The sequence below is a fragment of the Chelmon rostratus genome, chromosome 6 (genome assembly GCF_017976325.1).
Source record: "Chelmon rostratus isolate fCheRos1 chromosome 6, fCheRos1.pri, whole genome shotgun sequence".
Lineage (NCBI taxonomy): Eukaryota > Metazoa > Chordata > Actinopteri > Chaetodontiformes > Chaetodontidae > Chelmon > Chelmon rostratus.
In genome coordinates, this window is record NC_055663.1 from 16,454,728 (window position 1) to 16,472,129 (window position 17,402).

Consider the following 17,402-nt stretch of genomic DNA (forward strand, 5'->3'; position numbering starts at 1 on the left):
GTATACATGTAGCCATCGGTTGTGAGTAGCTAAGGTATTCTCATAGCATTTGTCTGTCTTTCAGTGGCTGCGAAGACCAGAAACGCAGAGTAAATATTTACCGTTTGGAGATGGGAGATGGTGCATTGATGCTGACCCTCCCTACTAGTTCTTGCACATTTTAGCGAGGCCTGTGTTGTTTGATGTTCTTTTATCTCTTTGTAGTCTCTTTCCACTTGGCCGAATAAAACCCAGGCCACTCGACATGTAAAGAATTTTGCTCACCAAAAGTAGGTCAGCTGGGTATCTCCCTTAGGGACATTAAATAGTATCAGAGCAACACACGCATACTGTCTCTGCATGTGTAACTCCTAATGAGTCATGTTCATATTATTCTACTGGCTTTGATGAATAGTCTGAAAAGATAGTTACATTTTATTTTTACATAAACCTTGACCTAATTATCACTTCATCTTGGATAAGACATAAATGGTATCCCTCTTCTTTTCAACAGCAAGTGTGATAGAGGCATTTAGCTGTAGCTTTCTGGTCTGAATGGTAGTGTTAGTGAGAGACAGCCAGGAAAAGAGAGAACGGTTTGTTCTATGACTCATTTGCTATTAAGAAGAGAACTTGCTCTCGATTTTTGTGTTGGTTTCAAGTAACAATGTATTTTAAGCCTGGAACCACATCTTATAGTCGTCTGACTGAAACAGCCAAGTTTGCACAGGACTTTTGTCAACATTAGATTTGATAATTTATGAATAGAAGTGGTGTGGGCTTTTCTACTGAGAGAGGGAACACAGTGAGTGGAAGATCCAGAATGATAAGCCTCTAGGTATTAGCTTCTGTGTTGTTTTGTAATCAGATTGCCAGAAGTTAGATTATTAAGTGATGTAAGATTACAAAGGCAAATAGTATCAAATGAGTACACTGTGCATTTTGTCTTTGTCATTGCAATGCCATATTTAGTTGTAGATGTTAATGCTTATGGGGTGCGAAACAGATTTATTCTATGCATTTATGTATGAGCTGTTTGGCAAAACTCTTATGTGACAGAATGTTTCTGTGTTGTTCCTACCATGTTTCATCACAAGGCATCTTAATTTCCCGTTGGAAGGATGTGATGAATGACTTCTCGCAGCATTTATTTTGGTTCACAGTATTTGCTTCACCCGAGGTTACAGTCAAGTTCACTGATGCATACTCAATGTGTAGGTCAACCATGATGCATGCTGGGCACAAAGCGGGTTTCAAGCTTCTGCCTTTAGCTGTTTCTTGTCACAGTGTGTGCCAGTAGACCTCTTTAATAAACTTAGTGCTTGCAGTATTGTGGCTTCAGCCCCAGCTCACAACCAGGGATGGGGCAAATAGTTGATACAGCTAATTGCATTATGTTCTCTTGTGGTATTGCTATTTTTCATTGAATGGAAAGATTAGGAATGTACCACAGTCATTTTTAATAGCATTAAGCACTTTTGGTTCATTTGTATTTTTCTGATAACAGACCAGTGTGTAGGATATATTGGCATCTCGCAGTGTTGCAGATTTCCATCAACAACCTCACCATCCCCTTACAAGCATGTATGGTGGCCAGTGTTTGGTTTGTCCAAAGTTGATTTGCACACCTTGAAAAGGCCTGTGGTATTTATGTCTGTTTTGGACTTGAATGATGTGTCTGGACTATATGCCCTCTGCTACACACCTTTTAAATTTCATAAAGCTTGAATAACTACAGAAAACAATTGATTTCCTTGTTTGAAAAATATTTTGTTATTTTTAGGGCTATGTCAACACTGTACTGCTGTACTCAATACTCAATAAAAACCACTGTACAAAATCAGTGTACAACATGTATTAGAATAGAGGTAACCATAGCAACAATACTCATGCCTCAGGCTGTGTTACTTGTTAGCCCACCAGTATAACAATTGGATTGTAAGTATAAGGCAGCCATATTCTATATTTTTGTATTGCCAACAAATCCCATGAAGAGACCAAAACCAACAATGTGTTAGTCCATCTCTTTATACTTTCAACTTGGATCTGTGTGGCTTGTTGATGTTTATTTACTGTAATGTTTTGGTTGTTTTTTTTTGTTTGTTTTTTTTACAACAATGGAGCGCTATAGCTTTATGGCACAGAGGAATATGTTAGAGTACATCAGGTTTGGGTACACAGGCAATACATGTTAATCCTTTTGTTGGATTCAACTGACTATAAACCAAGTTTTAAAAAAATGTTGACATTTTTGAAAAGCATCCTTTCATAAAGAATGAACCCATTCCATGGTGGTAGAGAAAATGCCCCTCAGCTTTGTGTCCATTATTCCCTGATGCTTAACTGTGAATGTCGGGACACCTTATATGTGTCATCTTTCTCAGAATTGCCTTATGTGAAACTTGCCTTAACTTTTACAGTATATCACAATATCATATTGACAGTCCCCTTATGAATCCCACACTTTAGCTCTTGTATAGTTTGCAAAACTGATGTGTTGAATCTGTTTGTCCCACAGGCATCTTTTCAGCGCTCCAACAGCCATGACAAGGTGAGGAAGATAGTTGCTGAAGAGGGACGTGCTGCTCGAAACCTCATTGCCTGGAGTGTACCTCTGGAGAACAAAGAGGAGGAAGGTTGGTAGCTGCATGCAACACAAACTTTATGTACATGCTAATATGCTATTATGTAATGGAGTGATGACATTTTTGTTTAGGTCTTCATTGGGCATTGGTAGATGTGGTTGATGATTTATTTAAGGTATATTTCCCATATCATTTGATCAGTGGGAAATGTTTAGTCATTTGTTTGGAGTGTTACGGTGACCATCTTTGGCAATGTCACAAACAGCCTGTGATCAAACACAAATGAGACAGTCCTGTTGTAATGTTATATAATATCAGCTGGAACACAATCATCATTTTTCATCTCATGGCCAGACTGAAATGGTGATGGCATACTTAGAGTCTGTTGTGCATTTTGAAGCTTACACTGTTGCCTGATCCTCTGTTATGTAGAACAGTACATTTTTGGAGGTACAGATCACTGCTACACTGTGGCTCACAATGTTTGGTTAATAGAATATTGTGTAATAGGCTTTGAATTGTTCACACAGTGCTTTTGATGTAAGTCTTGAAATTCTGAAAGAAAAATTACTCCAGTGAGATGGTAACTTTCATTTTGTATGTTCAACATTATAGTTTCCTGTGTAGCATGATAGTGATCCCATCACATTATTTAGGCTCTGTATGAAGAAAGCTCCTTTTAGACCAACCTGCTCAGAAATACCACAGCCTCGCACTCTTTCCCCTCTGGCTCTCCCTCTTCTTTGTGGGTCAGTGCAGTCTTTTTGATCAAGGCTTATTTGCTACTCTTGAGTTTGTGCCATGAATACCAGACCTCTGCCATATTCCACGTTAAGGTCACATGGGTTGTTCTGTTTACATGCATCTTCCGCAACTGAATAGTAGTAGTAGTAATAATAATACCTTTATTGTTTTTTCCACCTCTAGCAAAATCCAAAAGCAACTCCACTGGCAGCTCCAGGGCCCAGAGAATCAATTGTGGTCAACAGAGGAATAAAAAACAGGTTGGTATATCATCTTCCCGCACTAGAGGGCACCATGCACCAAGCTATGCCATCCATGTCTTTTGCCCCGTACTGCAAGTGGATCTCTGATGGTCATAAAACTTCCTGTTTCTTGCATTGTGTAAGTCAGTCTTTGAAAAGCTTAGATCACAAAGCAAAGGTTGGAAAAGGGGAGCAATTCTAGTCTGATATTGTAGTGTGTGAAGTGCCGAAGTATTCCCTCACTGCGCCTAACCAAAATCCATTTTTAGTTTGATCTCCGAACTTCATTTTCAGTCTATAGACTTATGTCCATTAGAGGTTCTCACACAAAGTTACAAAATTTGCACAAAGATGGATAAAGATTGCAATAGGGTACAAGGAGAATATTATGGGACAGGACATTCTATAATGGCATGACCACAATATTTGTGCCAAGAATTTGTCACTGACTGAGGTGTGTGTGTGTGTGTGTGTGTGTGTGTGTGTGTGTGTGTGTGTGTGTGTGTGTGTGTGTGTGTGTGTGTGTGTGTGTGTGTGTGTGTGTGTGTGTGTGTGGAGAGAGAGGTGATCTTGCTGCTACGTTTAAACAATTTGAGACTGATATAAGTTTGTCATGTTACCATGAGGTTTGCTCCTTGCTTTGTCTCCACAGAATGCAGGTGTGGAAAGTAAAGGCACAGCTGGTGCCTTGTTGGACAAGGGGTCAGAGAAGAGCCCCACCAAAGCCAGGCAGCCCCGCAAGGTGGACCTACGAGCACGCTACTGGGCTTTCCTCTTTGACAACCTGCGACGAGCTGTGGACGAAATTTATGTCACCTGTGAATCTGATCAGAGCGTCGTAGAATGCAGGGTTAGTGTGCTTTGAGGAGGAAAAAAAAAAACAACAATGTCCTGGGTAGAAATGCACATTATACTTTCAGGACCAGCTTATCATGGTCTGAACTGTCTAAACAGGAATTCTGTCTTTGGGGAGACTGAGGGGTGTTTGGATTTCTGAGCACTAGAGGGAGACATTGAGATCACAACAAAATTTCTCCCTCACAGCTCACATTCCTCTTGATTTCTGCTTTTTGTCAGAGGGCCTCTGTGAAGGCTTGCTGGTGAGAGAATTATCACAGGACTCTCTCTTGGGCCTGACTGGACTGAATATTGACGACAGACTGTAAACAATATTGTGTATGCATTGTTTGTCGTCAGGCTTTTGTTGAAATGAGACTCCATTTCGGCTCCTTTTTTGCTCTACTACTTGCACATAAACCAAACATATATGACATTGTTCTCTATTTTGTGGATCGGCGGGTTTTGTTTTGGTGCAGCCTTGGAGCAGTGTTGCTCCAGGGCATACTGGTATGATCCTGCTGGTCCTGTGTTTTATTGATTATTCTGCCATGCTGTATTATGCTGAGCATGGTTCTGGTGACGGTCTGCGGTCAGTACTGTAGCCCAGTTCCCTGTGGTGTGGTTGGCTTGCTGTCAGTGCCACAGTACAGCTCCCTGTGGTGTGATCAGCATTTTGTCAGTTGGCCTGTGTCAAACATCTGGCCAGTATGTCTGTGTTTTTTTTCCCCCCTCCCCTCATACCACTGTATCTCTCTACACCCTAATGCTGTCTAATGGCCATGGTGCTGGGTGCTGTTCATAATCCCCCATCCCACCCAGTTTGGGCTTAATGGACACTGATAGATGATGGAGTCATTTGGAGGGGAAGCAGAGTGCTCTGATATCCCCCAGCCACAAACCCCCAGTGTAGCCATGGGCAATCTGCATTGTGTGCTCTCACACTAACAATTTTCCACCCAAAAACATATGGACGTAAACATAACCATTGTCAGGAAGTGATGCCTAACTCTCTGCAGTGTAACTGTAATGCTTTGTATAATTTTGAATGAGAACCTCGGTGCTGGCCTAATGTAATTTGTTTTCCCACTCAGAGGGAAAATGTTCATCCAGCCTGAATGATTCATATATGCTTATTAATAACGCCCACACACTCTTTAACCCACAGCCCCCAGGCCTAATTTGTTCCTATTAGCTGTCCCTTAACCCATCTCTGATTTATTAGACGTATCACCAAGACCAGGCAAGAAAGGTACTTGGTGTTCCTGTTTGCTTGGATCCAATAGTGATAGATTCTTAATTTTTTAAAAATATATACATATATAATTTTAAAACTGAACTGGGACATGCTCTTCTGGTCATAAATGATTTAACTAAAAAAAAGAAAAAGCTGTAAATTATTTACTTGAGGTCAGTCACTCTAACGTAGCCTGTCTCTGTTCATTCGTGTTTCTTTGCATGGACCACAGGATTTTACTGCCCATCCTACTTTATGGCAACGCCTCTGGAAGGTTAAACATTTTGTCATTCCTCATGAAATGTTATGTGAGGGTTGTATTTAGGTATGCCTGTTAACATGCTGAAAGCCACTTTATGGTGCCTTCACTCACTGTTGGTTTATCTGTCAGAGGAGCAGCAAACCTCTCTCCATCTTGGCCTTCATTACCAAATGAACACTGGGGCCGTAGTGGTGGTCTTTGCCTGTTAACCAGCTCCAATCAGCAGACCTGCTGCCGGACACATCTTTCACTAGCCTGACTTGTCTATTAACTAAAAGCACTGTGAAGCTTTACTCTCAATTACCACTCCCTTCACGCTCCCCATCAATCAGTTGTGTTCGTTTCATTAGAGCTCTGGGAAAAAGCTCCACCACCTCTGGATAACTAACACTGTGAGTCAGTCCAAGTGCAGATGATAGGAATTTGCCCTCTCTGTTCTTCCTCATACCTTTCAATCAAGTGTTTGTCTTTGTACATGAACATGTGTGGGCCACACTCGTAATCTACCTTAAATCCCTCTGTCAGTTGACTTGAATGGCAGATTGAGACTCTCAACAAGTATTTAAATTGTCAGTTATTGGTTTTGGTTAAAAAAAAGTATTTCTGTTGTTGCTGATGTGTATTTTTCAGGTATTAATTACTGCTTTTTACCTAAATATTGTCCAACAGCTATTTTATTTAATTTGTTTTTAAATGTACATTTCTATTGATTCTTTTCTATTGACTCTTCATCATTGTGTTCATAATCTCCGTGTAATTATCCTCCATCCTATTGTATCTGCTTGTCTTTAGGAGGTGTTGATGATGTTGGACAACTATGTGCGCGATTTCAAAGCGCTCATAGACTGGATCCAACTTCAGGAGAAGTTGGAGAAAACGGATGCTCAGAACAGGTGATCTTCAGTTTCTACTCCTCACACCTTTACTTTATCTCTCATTCTCATTCCCTCTCCATTTGCAATTGCTCCCTGAGGTGAATCTGGAAGCGCTGGTGTCTGGTCCCTGGCTTTGAGTCACAAACAGAATGGATCAATAACCTTGGCTCTAATCCAAAGTGATCCATGAGTTTATTGGCTTCTCTTTAACACAGTGACCACTGCAACTGTAAATTGACTAAGAAATGAAATTCGCAGTGCTGCTTCCCAATTTGTTCATTTAAAGCATACTGTTAATCAATAAGACAACCTAAAACTTGTACACGCTCCATTTATTGCATAAATTGTTGCAAGTGAATCAGCCATTTAACTAATTTGCCAAAGTGTGTGATTGTGCGCGTGTGTGTCTGTGCGTTCGTGTGTGTTTCCCAACTAGGGATTGTAATTAGCCACTTTCACTTTGTTCAGGCCCACGTCTTTAGCCTGGGAGGTACGCAAGATGTCTCCGGGACGTCATGTGATGCCGAGCCCCTCAGCAGATAGAATGGTTCCTTCACCAGGGACACGTCGTGCCCTCAACTTTGGGTAACCAATGTCTTACTGTCATTATCTCTAGTCATGCTTTCAGAGCGGTATGCTCCACCATAACCCCATCAGAAAATGCAGGCTAGGTTATCTAGCAAAACAGCCATTGATTTCTGATGGTGAAGCATTTGTTTAATGCAATTTGTTGAGTCTCTCACTCTTTGGCCACAGAATCAGTGGAAGGTGTAGATGAAAGTGTCAGTTAAAGACTGCTGAAGCATCGGTTCAATATGTGCACTGCTCTGTAATCGGATGCTGCAGGAAATGGATATTGATCATGACCAAGGCCTGTTGTCCAATACAGTCCCGTGCTATCTCAGAGTGGAGAGTGCAGGGGTGTTAGATTGGCAATGTCTTCAGACTACTGAAGCGTCTTAGACAGGCAGGACTGGAGGAGCTGCTCAGAGATTTAATGTAACGGCATAATAAAATTCAAAATCCTACCTGCTGGCAGTAAAGGCTTCATTGTACAAAAGCACATTTATTTGCTCTCATGCGTGATGAGTGTGTGTGTCCTATTCAGTGGTCCTCCAGCTACACTGGCTGCAGCCCGGCTCTCCCACACAGGCCCCAGCTGGGCAGACCGAGTGAAGTGCACTCAGTCTATCCCTAGCTCCAGTCAGCCGACCTCTTTTCCCATAGAAAAACTGGGTAAGAAATCTCCTCCACACAGAGACACAGTGTACTTTGAGAAAATGCAGTTACTTAGAGAGCACAGTAACGCATCTTCTTTTTCTTGATTGACACAGTACCTCATATGCTCTCCAGGTAAAAAGGATGCTGAGGGCTGGGAGACTGTCCAGCGAGGACGTACTGCCAAACCTCGCTCTGCTGCAATAGTTGCCAAGGTCAGTCCTGTCATTGCAAGTGTCACCCCAACACAGAACAGCGCCAAGTGTGACCAGTCACATCGGCCGCCTCAGGAACAACAACAACAACAACAACAGCAACAACAGCAACTCTGTCCTCAGTGTCCCCCGGACCAGGACGTGACCAGTATGGACACTGAGCAGCAAGTCCCTGCCGAGCCTGATCCCTTGGAGAAGGTTGGACATCCAGAGAATGGGCACATGATGGAGGTACTGAGGTTCAGTACCTTGTGACGTCTTTCTCCCCGAGCTGTCCCTGGATATCAATTATTCACGAGGAGCAGAGTAACACTAGATCATTGTATCAACCACATTTGTTTTTGTTTTGGGCTCCATGGTATTCATAGACAGACTGTCCAGACAGGCATATCAACTTTATGGCGATTGATTGTACACTGACATTTCAGAGGCAGAAAACCCTTTTTTCATTCCCATGAAATAAATACTATAGATGCCTCAAGACACACTTGGTAAGAGTGTGTTATAGCCATCATTTAGATTTTGAAATACAGTTAAGTATTTCCAATCTGTCAGCTTGTGTTTGTCATAATTGGATGTTTAGGGCATGTCGGTACCAGCTTTCCTGCATGTTTTGTGTTTTTAGCTACTGTATGTGTTGAGTATTGACTGGTTTTATTTTATTTTTTGAATTGCTCCCATGAATTGCTTGAATTATGCATGTCTTTAAATTTGGTTTGCGTGTTTTTGTGTGTGACTGTTGGTGCAGCCCCCAGCAGAGAGTGTACAAGACTCAGGGCAGTGTGTCGACGCACCCTGTGAAGACGCGCCTCCCCCCATTGACGCTCTTACCGCATCCCAAGCCCCAGAGCCCACCCCATCCCCAGCCACTGTCCCACCAACAGACATTACCCTATCAGTCCCAGGCCCTGCTCTGGCCCGCTCCGCATCCCCAGACCTTCCCCAGACGGATGGGCTCAGTGCACTGTTGGCCTTGGGGGACAGTGGGGCTGAGGGGGGCGCGTCGCAGGGCATGGCCACATCTGCTCCAGGACAGGCTGAGACTCCCATGGCAGCGGTGAAACTGGAGAGTGTGCTGGACCCCACAGAGCTTTCTACTGTGAGTGCTGAGAGATGGAGGAGCAGAGGGAGGGAAGGGCGGGGGTTGGGGGGTGGGCAGCGATCCCTAAGGGTCCTTCACCGCCTAAACAAAGTCAATCTTAAGAAACCTCCAGACCAAATGTGCAGGCAAGACTGCATAGCTCTGTGCAGTGTTGTTATAGCACCGTTCACTGTGAAGAATAGCTGTGAGTAGATGACTTTTGTACTCGAGCAAGTGCTCCTAGGGTGTTGCCCAAAACAAATTTCTCAACTTTTATAGCTGTTTTTGGCCACTTTTAAAAGTCTGTGCAAAAAAAAAAAAATGCTGCAGAACCTTTACTGAGTTTCCAATTTGTATTCACCCCAGCGTCAGATTTTATGCAAACATTGTCTGCCCACATCAGGTGTTGTCACTATTATTAAGCATCATGGAGTGTGTACACACAGAGCTCCATACACTTAATCAAGGATGACTACACCTCTAAGTGGGATACTGTCAGATTTTGGCAGGTGGTGAATGAAAACATGTGGAAAAAACTTCCACTCAAATTTGCAGTGAAGGCTGTTTGGCCTCAACTTTAACACCAGTCTAGTCTTTGACCTCGTCCAGACGATACTTGTGTTCTTAAGATTTAGAACTTTTTAACCTTCCCATACATGCCCCATGTGAAAGACTTTCTGCGCTGGAGTAAACCGAGTCATTGTCTTATTGCCATGTCATGAAAATACATAAACTGCAAAAATACTTAAAAGGTTTAAGTAAACTGTTGACTGTAGTAAAGCCATCAGTTGCCTCCTTCCACCATCTCTTCATCCTCACAGTAAATGTGACCTGCATGACTCTTGAATGCCTCCTCACCTGTGATTCATGTAATGATTGTGTGGTACAAACTGTGATTCGGTTGATATGGTGTTCCCTTCGGTCTTTGGATTGTGCACCCAAGTACAAATCAGGCCAACCCCACAGAGGCTGACATCTATTATTACATGTGCTTCATATTGAGTACTTTTGTTCATTTAGAATTATTTACTACAATTCTCTGTTTTCAAATATGTTGTCAACATAGTTGACATAAGAAGGAGCAAAGGTATTTGAAGCACCTCTGACATAATGTAACCAATGATTTAAAAAGAAGTTTCACAAATATATATATAACGATGGCTGAGTTCTGTTCAAGTGTCCTGGTAATCAGTGGAAATGAGCCTGCATGCACAATACCAGGACCCTGAAACTGAAACGGCTAAATGGAATTCAGCCATAATTAATTCTACTATTCATACCTGCATTGTTTTCTAGTGCGAAACATTATAATGACATTCATGAAAAAGGCCAATTATAGTACAAAAAATGAGTTTCTGTTTTTCTGGTCCCTCAGTGCTTGTTTGCATGAACTCAACATTTATGAAGTGTGAAATGCTGCGTGTGTGAAGTGGTATCTATGCTGCCATGTGTTCAGCCCCAGTCCATGGCAGAGGTCCTGGCCAAGAAAGAGGAACTTGCTGACCGACTGGAGAAGGCCAATGAGGAGGCGATTGCCAGTGCCATCGCTGAGGAAGAGCAGCTGACCAGAGAGATTCAGGCGGAAAACAACGACCTGGAAACTGACAATGAAAATGACTTCTCTGTAAGATTCATCATGCTCATTTATACTGGTACCATTTGTTCTATGGCAAGTTTGTTTTTTACCTCACTGTTTGTTGTGTGTGTAAAAAAACAAAAAAAACCCCCACATCTTTAACACAGGCTGCCATTGGCAATGGAGGTTGTGGAGTCAATATGGATTGGAGTGACATGCTGGCAGATTATGACGGTATGGACATCAATATCTAAATGAAAACTCTCATTCTTTGTAATAGCAAACATTATACTGAAGTCTATTTATTTTCCTTGCTTGTCTTTCTTGTAGCTCGTGAGCCATGGCGACAGAGTACCTCATGGGGAGACATGGTAGAAGAGGAACCCGCTCGGCCTCCGGGACATGGGATCCACATGCACGAGAAACTGTCCTCACCATCGCGCAAAAGGTGCAAAACATTTTCTTTGTGTCGTGGTTAGTTGAGCACATAAGCCCTTTTTCAACTGCCTGCTTTGTTTATTTCAAACACACATAGGCACTGTTCTCATAGTGCAGTCAGTTTCTCTACTTGTTCTTGAACACTTCAGTCTACTCGTTTGCAATCCCCTCACCTCATTTTGACGAGGATTTAACCCAGCAGCCTGAGAGTCACCAGCCCACTCACAAAGTCTGACCTCTTTCTTTTTAGGTTGCCACCTAGAACATCAAAACAGGCCTTAGTGGCTATCAGAGTATATAACTGCTTGGGGCATTGTTGATAAGGGGGAAACAGAAAGAGATGAGTGATTTGTTTCCATGTTTTTGACAGAACCATTGCGGAGTCAAAGAAGAAACATGAGGAGAAACAGCTGAAGGCACAGCAGCTGAGGGACAAACTCCGTGAAGAAAAGACGCTCAAACTGCAGAAGCTCTTGGAAAGGGTGAGTGAGCGGTAAAGCCACAATGTTGACGGAAAGCCCCCTAAAGAAACTCCGCGCAAGCTAAGCCCAGCCTGGCTCATAACGAGAGGTTTTGTCAGCACACTGCCTGATACAATCATTAAATATTATAACCCCCTCCAGTTGCATCCAGGCCAGCTGGCCGCAGACAGTCGTGAGAGAGACCCCTGGCCAAAATCAACAGCCTTTCATGAAGTTTGTTTTTGTTCCCAGACCATGGCAAGATGAGTGAGTCCTAGAATAAATCAGGATTAACCACATAAATACATGAAGTGGTGTGTATTCGCATTAATCCCCAGGTGGACACACTGGAAGGGAAGTAACTGATAGATTAAGAATTCATTGTCTGCGTTGTCTTGGAGAATGTCTGTATGTTATTTGCTTTTTTTTTTTTTTTTTTACTTTTTCACCCGCTCCTGTCACTCTTCACACTCTGCAGGAGAAGGAGGTGAGGAAATGGAAGGAGGAGTTGTTGGAGCAGCGTCGGAGGATGATGGAGGAAAAGCTGTTGCATGCAGAGTTTAAGCGAGAGCTGCAGCTCCAGGCAATTGTGAAGAAGGCCCAAGAAGAAGAGGCCAAGGTAGAGAGGGGATCTAGAAAAGCATTGACTGTATGCATGTGACAGCTGAGGAATGGTCTGAATTAAGGGGGACATTTGCAGTCGTGCTTTTTTCACTTCAAGTGTAAATTACATTCATGAACACACTATCGATGGAAAAAATGTGTATATATGTTTATGTACACATTTTGTGCCCTGTTTATTTATAGCCTCATTCATGCGTGTATGTGTCTGTCCAGGTGAATGAAATCGCATTCATAAATACTTTGGAAGCCCAGAACAAGAGGCATGATGCCCTGGCCAAGTTAAACGAGTATGAGCAACGCCTTAACGAGCTGCAGGAGGACAGACAGAGGAGACAGGAAGAGAAACAGGCCAGAGATGAGGCTGTGCAGGTGCAACAAAAACCAATGCTCCATTCACATTTTATCCTTATAGCTATAATTTTCACATTTAGGTGCGTCTTTAATCTCTATTACTGTCCTACTGCAGGAGCGTAAACGGGTCCTGGAGGCAGAGCGGCAGGCACGGGTGGAGGAGCTGCTGATGCGGAGGAAGGAGCAGGAGGCTCGTATAGAACAGCAGAGGCAGGAAAAAGAGAAGGCTAGAGAAGATGCTGCACGGGAAAGGGCCAGGTATGTAGACCCAAATAGTATTAAAATGCAGTATGTATACACAGATGGCTGCAGCAATTCTCCTTTGATTCCACCTGATACTTTGATGAAGGGAGACAGTTGTTTTACAGTTGTTTCACACTGCTTTTGTATGTCCTGTCTGAAGAGACCGAGAGGAGCGTCTCGCTGCTCTCAGCGCTGCTCAGCAGGAGGCCATGGAGGAGCTGCAGAAGAAGATTCAGATGAAGGTAAGTTTATACCGTGCCACCTTGCGTCTCCATGGGACACCATACAGGAATTCCCGGTTTCCCATGTGACCCCTGGTTTCTGGTTCTTCCATAGCATGATGAGAGCAGCCGAAGGCATATGGAGCAAATCGAGCAGAGGAAAGAGAAGGCTGCTGAGCTCAGCAGTGGTCGACATGCTAACACAGACTACGCCCCCAAACTGACCCCGTATGAGCGCAAGAAGCAGTGCTCTCTGTGCGGCGTTGTGGTATGTACAGGTTCATTGATGTCCGCTGGTGTCCCTGACTTACATACACTATGTTGAATCTAACAGTACAACTTCCATGACCTCTGTTGTAGAGAGATGGGATGCTGTAAAGTTTTTATTACTTTCAAAAGGGCTTGAATTGTTCTCCAGCCTTTCAATTACTTATTTTCCTCTCCTGAATTAGTTTGTGTCTTTTGTACACATGGTCACAAAAGACACAAATGCTGCAGCAGAACAGCTGTGGGCAACTTTTCTGCGTTATTTGGCATGCTTCATGTTCATAAACATTCAGATCGGAAGGTGATTCAGAGGATTTTTGGAAGAGGGCACATTTAAATGAGGATTTAACTGCATTGATTAAACATGGGCTCTTAAACAGAGATTTATGACTGGGCATGATTATTGTTTTTCAAGTGTCAGGCAACAAATCCCCAAGCAGACACATTTATCTCTGACGGACCGGCTACCATGGCAACAAGGGGGGGACACCTTGAGCCTTCAAACCAGCATCAGATAAAGAGGAGGGTCAGGGGGTGAAAGAGGGAATCTTGTTAAAATGCTGGATGACCTTGGCCAGCATCTGACACCAGAGATCATGGATTGGTCAGGAGCAAGCACTTAATTTAATGACATTAAACGCAAACCATTCTAAATGGGCTTGTTTCCAGAGATGGGAACAGTGTTGCTTCTAGGACACCTGCCTCTTGTTTTGGCCATTTCTCAGACCTGCATTTACATCTATGACAGGCATCTATAAGTCCACAGCTGTCCCCAACTTGCATTTGGTATTACCTGACTGAATTGCATTGTTGGGCAAGCAAATGCATGCATATTTAAAACATTTTGTTAATAATATATATAAATCTAACAGAGACAATATATAATCTAAAAAATAATCAACTTTTCTGTGTTGGAGGAACAATGTGTAAAAAAAAAAATAGTTTAAAACATTCCAAAATGAACTTAAATGGTATTTCTTTACATTCTGTTAATAATTTTTGTTGTGTCAAAGACATCTGCGCTAACCAGCTAGCCAGTCCTGCCCAATAATACCACTTTGTACCTCAAGAGGTGATAGTGAGTCACTGTAACATCCAGCAAAGTCCAGCAGCACAGAGGTGGTTTTCTTGCCAGGTTTGGCTCCTGGAAACCTGGAGTTGACCCCTTCGCAACCCCCACTCAGGCCTATGGAGGTGGGTGCTGACTGATGCATGGCCTCCCTCTCCTGCCGCTCCTGCTTCACGCCTCTCCTGTCTCCACCTGAAACCGCCTTATCTTCATCGTCCCCGCAGTCAAAGTCCTGATTTGAGCTTTCACCTTGGTACTGTGATTCCTGTCATTAAACTGGCCTCTGTGTGTCTCGGAGGCTGTGTTCAGTCCCACTGCGGCTGTGTTCACTGGGAGGCTGCTGAGCCCGCTTCCATTGCCTGCTCACCCAGCTGTGGCTGTGTTGCCTGTTCCAGCACCACTTCCGCTGGCTCCCCCTGCCCTGGGCCTGAAAACCTTTCCACCCAGTGGTCAAAAGCTCCTGTGCTTGTGATGTAAACATCAACACACTCCCCCAGTGCTCCGAACTCCCAGAACAGGCAGCGCTTACTCCTAGCTAGATGGCTAACTGAGCTAAATAGCTATCAGGCAGCTGCAGTTAGTCTAATGATATGCTGCCCAATAGTTTTGGCAATTTTTCCATACTGCACCTTAAAGGTACAATGTGTAACATATAGTCAGAATTTTAGTTGAAAACATTTGAAAACATGAACTAACATTGTCAGCCCCAGCCCATCCTGTCTTGTAATACCACTTTGTACCTCAAGATGCAATAGTCTGATAAATAGTCCCCCTCTAGTTTCAGCTGAGAGATATATGTGAGTTTGCTACATTTCACAAGTGCTCTTAGCTTTTTTTTTTTTTTTTTTAGTCTAATGAATAAACCTCCTGCCTCCTATTTGTTTGGAGCAACATTCGAGAGGTGGCCAAATTCTTATACGTTGTACCTTGAAGTATTAAAACCTTAGAGGAGTTATTGTGTTAATTCATTCATCCAGCTGCACTCTTTCTGTAAGCTCAAAACTGTCATTACAAAAAGGTAATGCAATGAAATACAACTATTCTTAGTACTTGCTTGAAACTGAGTTTAGTAGAGGCAGGTCATGTCCCATTGACAAGCCCATGCAGTATACAATTTCACCAGGGTCCCAAGGGGGCTCTGTTGACCCTTTCCTGCCTCTGTCTCCATTGTGTCTGCAGCAGTGACCTCTGACCAATATGTTTGTGTTTGTAGATCACCTCAGAGGTGCACCTGTTCAGCCACACCAAGGGCAAGAGGCACCAACAGACCGTGCGAGACAGTAGCAGCATCCAGGGACGGGAGCTCTCTGATGAAGAAGTGGTGCGTATCTCCCACACACACTGCCAGGAACAAACAGCCACTAATCCTGTCAAAGAAAAGTGCCCTACTGCTCCTTGTGTCATGTAAAAAGACAAAGCGACACCGTGGTTACGTTTTATGACATGGTCATTATTATTGTTTATGTGTCCCTGTATATACTGCCACGGCTCTGCTGCTGGCTTTGTGAGATTACAAATGGGCCTTGAAATGTACACAGTTAGGGCTCAGTGCTTCAGTGGAGGGGTGACATCACCCCCTTGTCTCCAGGCTGTTTTTGTCATGGAACGCCTTTCCATGGGAAGCAGCTCGTTAATGCAAGGTAACCTCTCAGGCTGCAATATGAGATTGGCTTTTCAGCAGTGCTCATTGTGAAGCTGACAACTGTTGGTGCTATACGCGGCACCTTTGGCCCCAGCAGCTCCTTCATTCAAAGCTTTTTTTCAGTGGGAAATAATTGATACCACTCCCCTTTCCTCTAAATCATTTCCTGTCCAAATGCAGATCATTCTTTAAGTTTGACAGTATGATAAACAATACAAGCAATGGAGAGAAGCTTTGCAGGAATGTAGTTCATATATGAGCAATACTTTATATACATTTTGCAATATGTATATAGTTTAACAAATAACCATCATGTTGAGGCTTTATAGTTTTCCCACCTTGCATATTGTCTTTTTGTCGGTACTAATCAGTCAAAGTTTGTTACTAAGCTCCAATTCATCCATGTCCTATTCTGCATCTGGCTAAATCTATTCTGTTATTTATATAAAAGCTCATTTTGGTGTCCACTATTTAATTCATACCACTGGCAACAGTTTTCCAGACTGTGGCTTCATAACTCTTCCTGCAATGAAAGATTTTTAATTAAAATGAAGATGGTTGATTCAACTGTGCAGAGGTCACTCCATAGTTTTTCAGCAGAAGCGGGCGGCGAATGCCCTTTCCCCTTATATTTAGTCATTTTCTCTCATTCTGAAAGACTTGCAAATTACATTGAAAATACAATGATTATCAACAGGGTAGGGATGACGTACAAGCAGAGAGCTTGAGATTGCAATCGCTCCTTTTTTCACCATCTGTCCTGGTTTAATATGATGCAGCTATAATAGCCAATATCAATGGCTTCTGACTTGATTTATTACTCACCTTTAGACACAGCAGCTCAATTCTTGGCAAGCACAGCCAGTAGAGGGATCACCAGGCTGCAGAGGGTATCAGAGCTGGCACTGAATAGTCCTAAAGGTCTTCTAGTTAAAGCTGCACTGATAGCCACAAATTGAGAACCACGATGAAACATACAGACTGCCAGCTGAGGCGAGCCTCTCCCTCCCTGTGCTGTTACATGACACGATCTCTCGTCTAGTTATAGCAGTGAAGCTGCTGTTGAGAGATCCATTGAATGGTTTTCTGGGGGTTCTTTTTGTCTGTTACTTGTTCCCTCCTTAAATGTCACTGATAGGATGCCGTTCACTTCAAAAATGTCATGTAAACCACTGTAGTGACGGTAACTATATCCAGTGTATCATATCTTACCTAGTAGCCAACATGAAATACAG

At 43.0% G+C, this 17,402-nt stretch overlaps 1 protein-coding gene across 1 annotated transcript in view; it reads left to right on the plus strand.

The window, feature by feature from the left end:
* The window catches only part of scaper (S-phase cyclin A-associated protein in the ER), a 58,351-nt gene that overhangs the window by 1,697 nt on the left and 39,252 nt on the right, over positions 1-17,402 (plus strand). Inside the window, exons 2-19 of the mRNA XM_041939503.1 lie at positions 2,498-2,615; positions 3,492-3,568; positions 4,203-4,400; positions 6,679-6,779; positions 7,230-7,346; positions 7,870-7,997; positions 8,115-8,425; positions 8,943-9,293; positions 10,732-10,899; positions 11,019-11,085; positions 11,182-11,299; positions 11,660-11,771; positions 12,229-12,369; positions 12,588-12,743; positions 12,841-12,983; positions 13,129-13,210; positions 13,305-13,457; positions 15,739-15,846. Of these exons, the coding sequence (XP_041795437.1) occupies positions 2,498-2,615; positions 3,492-3,568; positions 4,203-4,400; positions 6,679-6,779; positions 7,230-7,346; positions 7,870-7,997; positions 8,115-8,425; positions 8,943-9,293; positions 10,732-10,899; positions 11,019-11,085; positions 11,182-11,299; positions 11,660-11,771; positions 12,229-12,369; positions 12,588-12,743; positions 12,841-12,983; positions 13,129-13,210; positions 13,305-13,457; positions 15,739-15,846 (2,649 nt within the window). The remainder of the gene's footprint in view (positions 1-2,497; positions 2,616-3,491; positions 3,569-4,202; positions 4,401-6,678; positions 6,780-7,229; positions 7,347-7,869; positions 7,998-8,114; positions 8,426-8,942; positions 9,294-10,731; positions 10,900-11,018; positions 11,086-11,181; positions 11,300-11,659; positions 11,772-12,228; positions 12,370-12,587; positions 12,744-12,840; positions 12,984-13,128; positions 13,211-13,304; positions 13,458-15,738; positions 15,847-17,402) is intronic.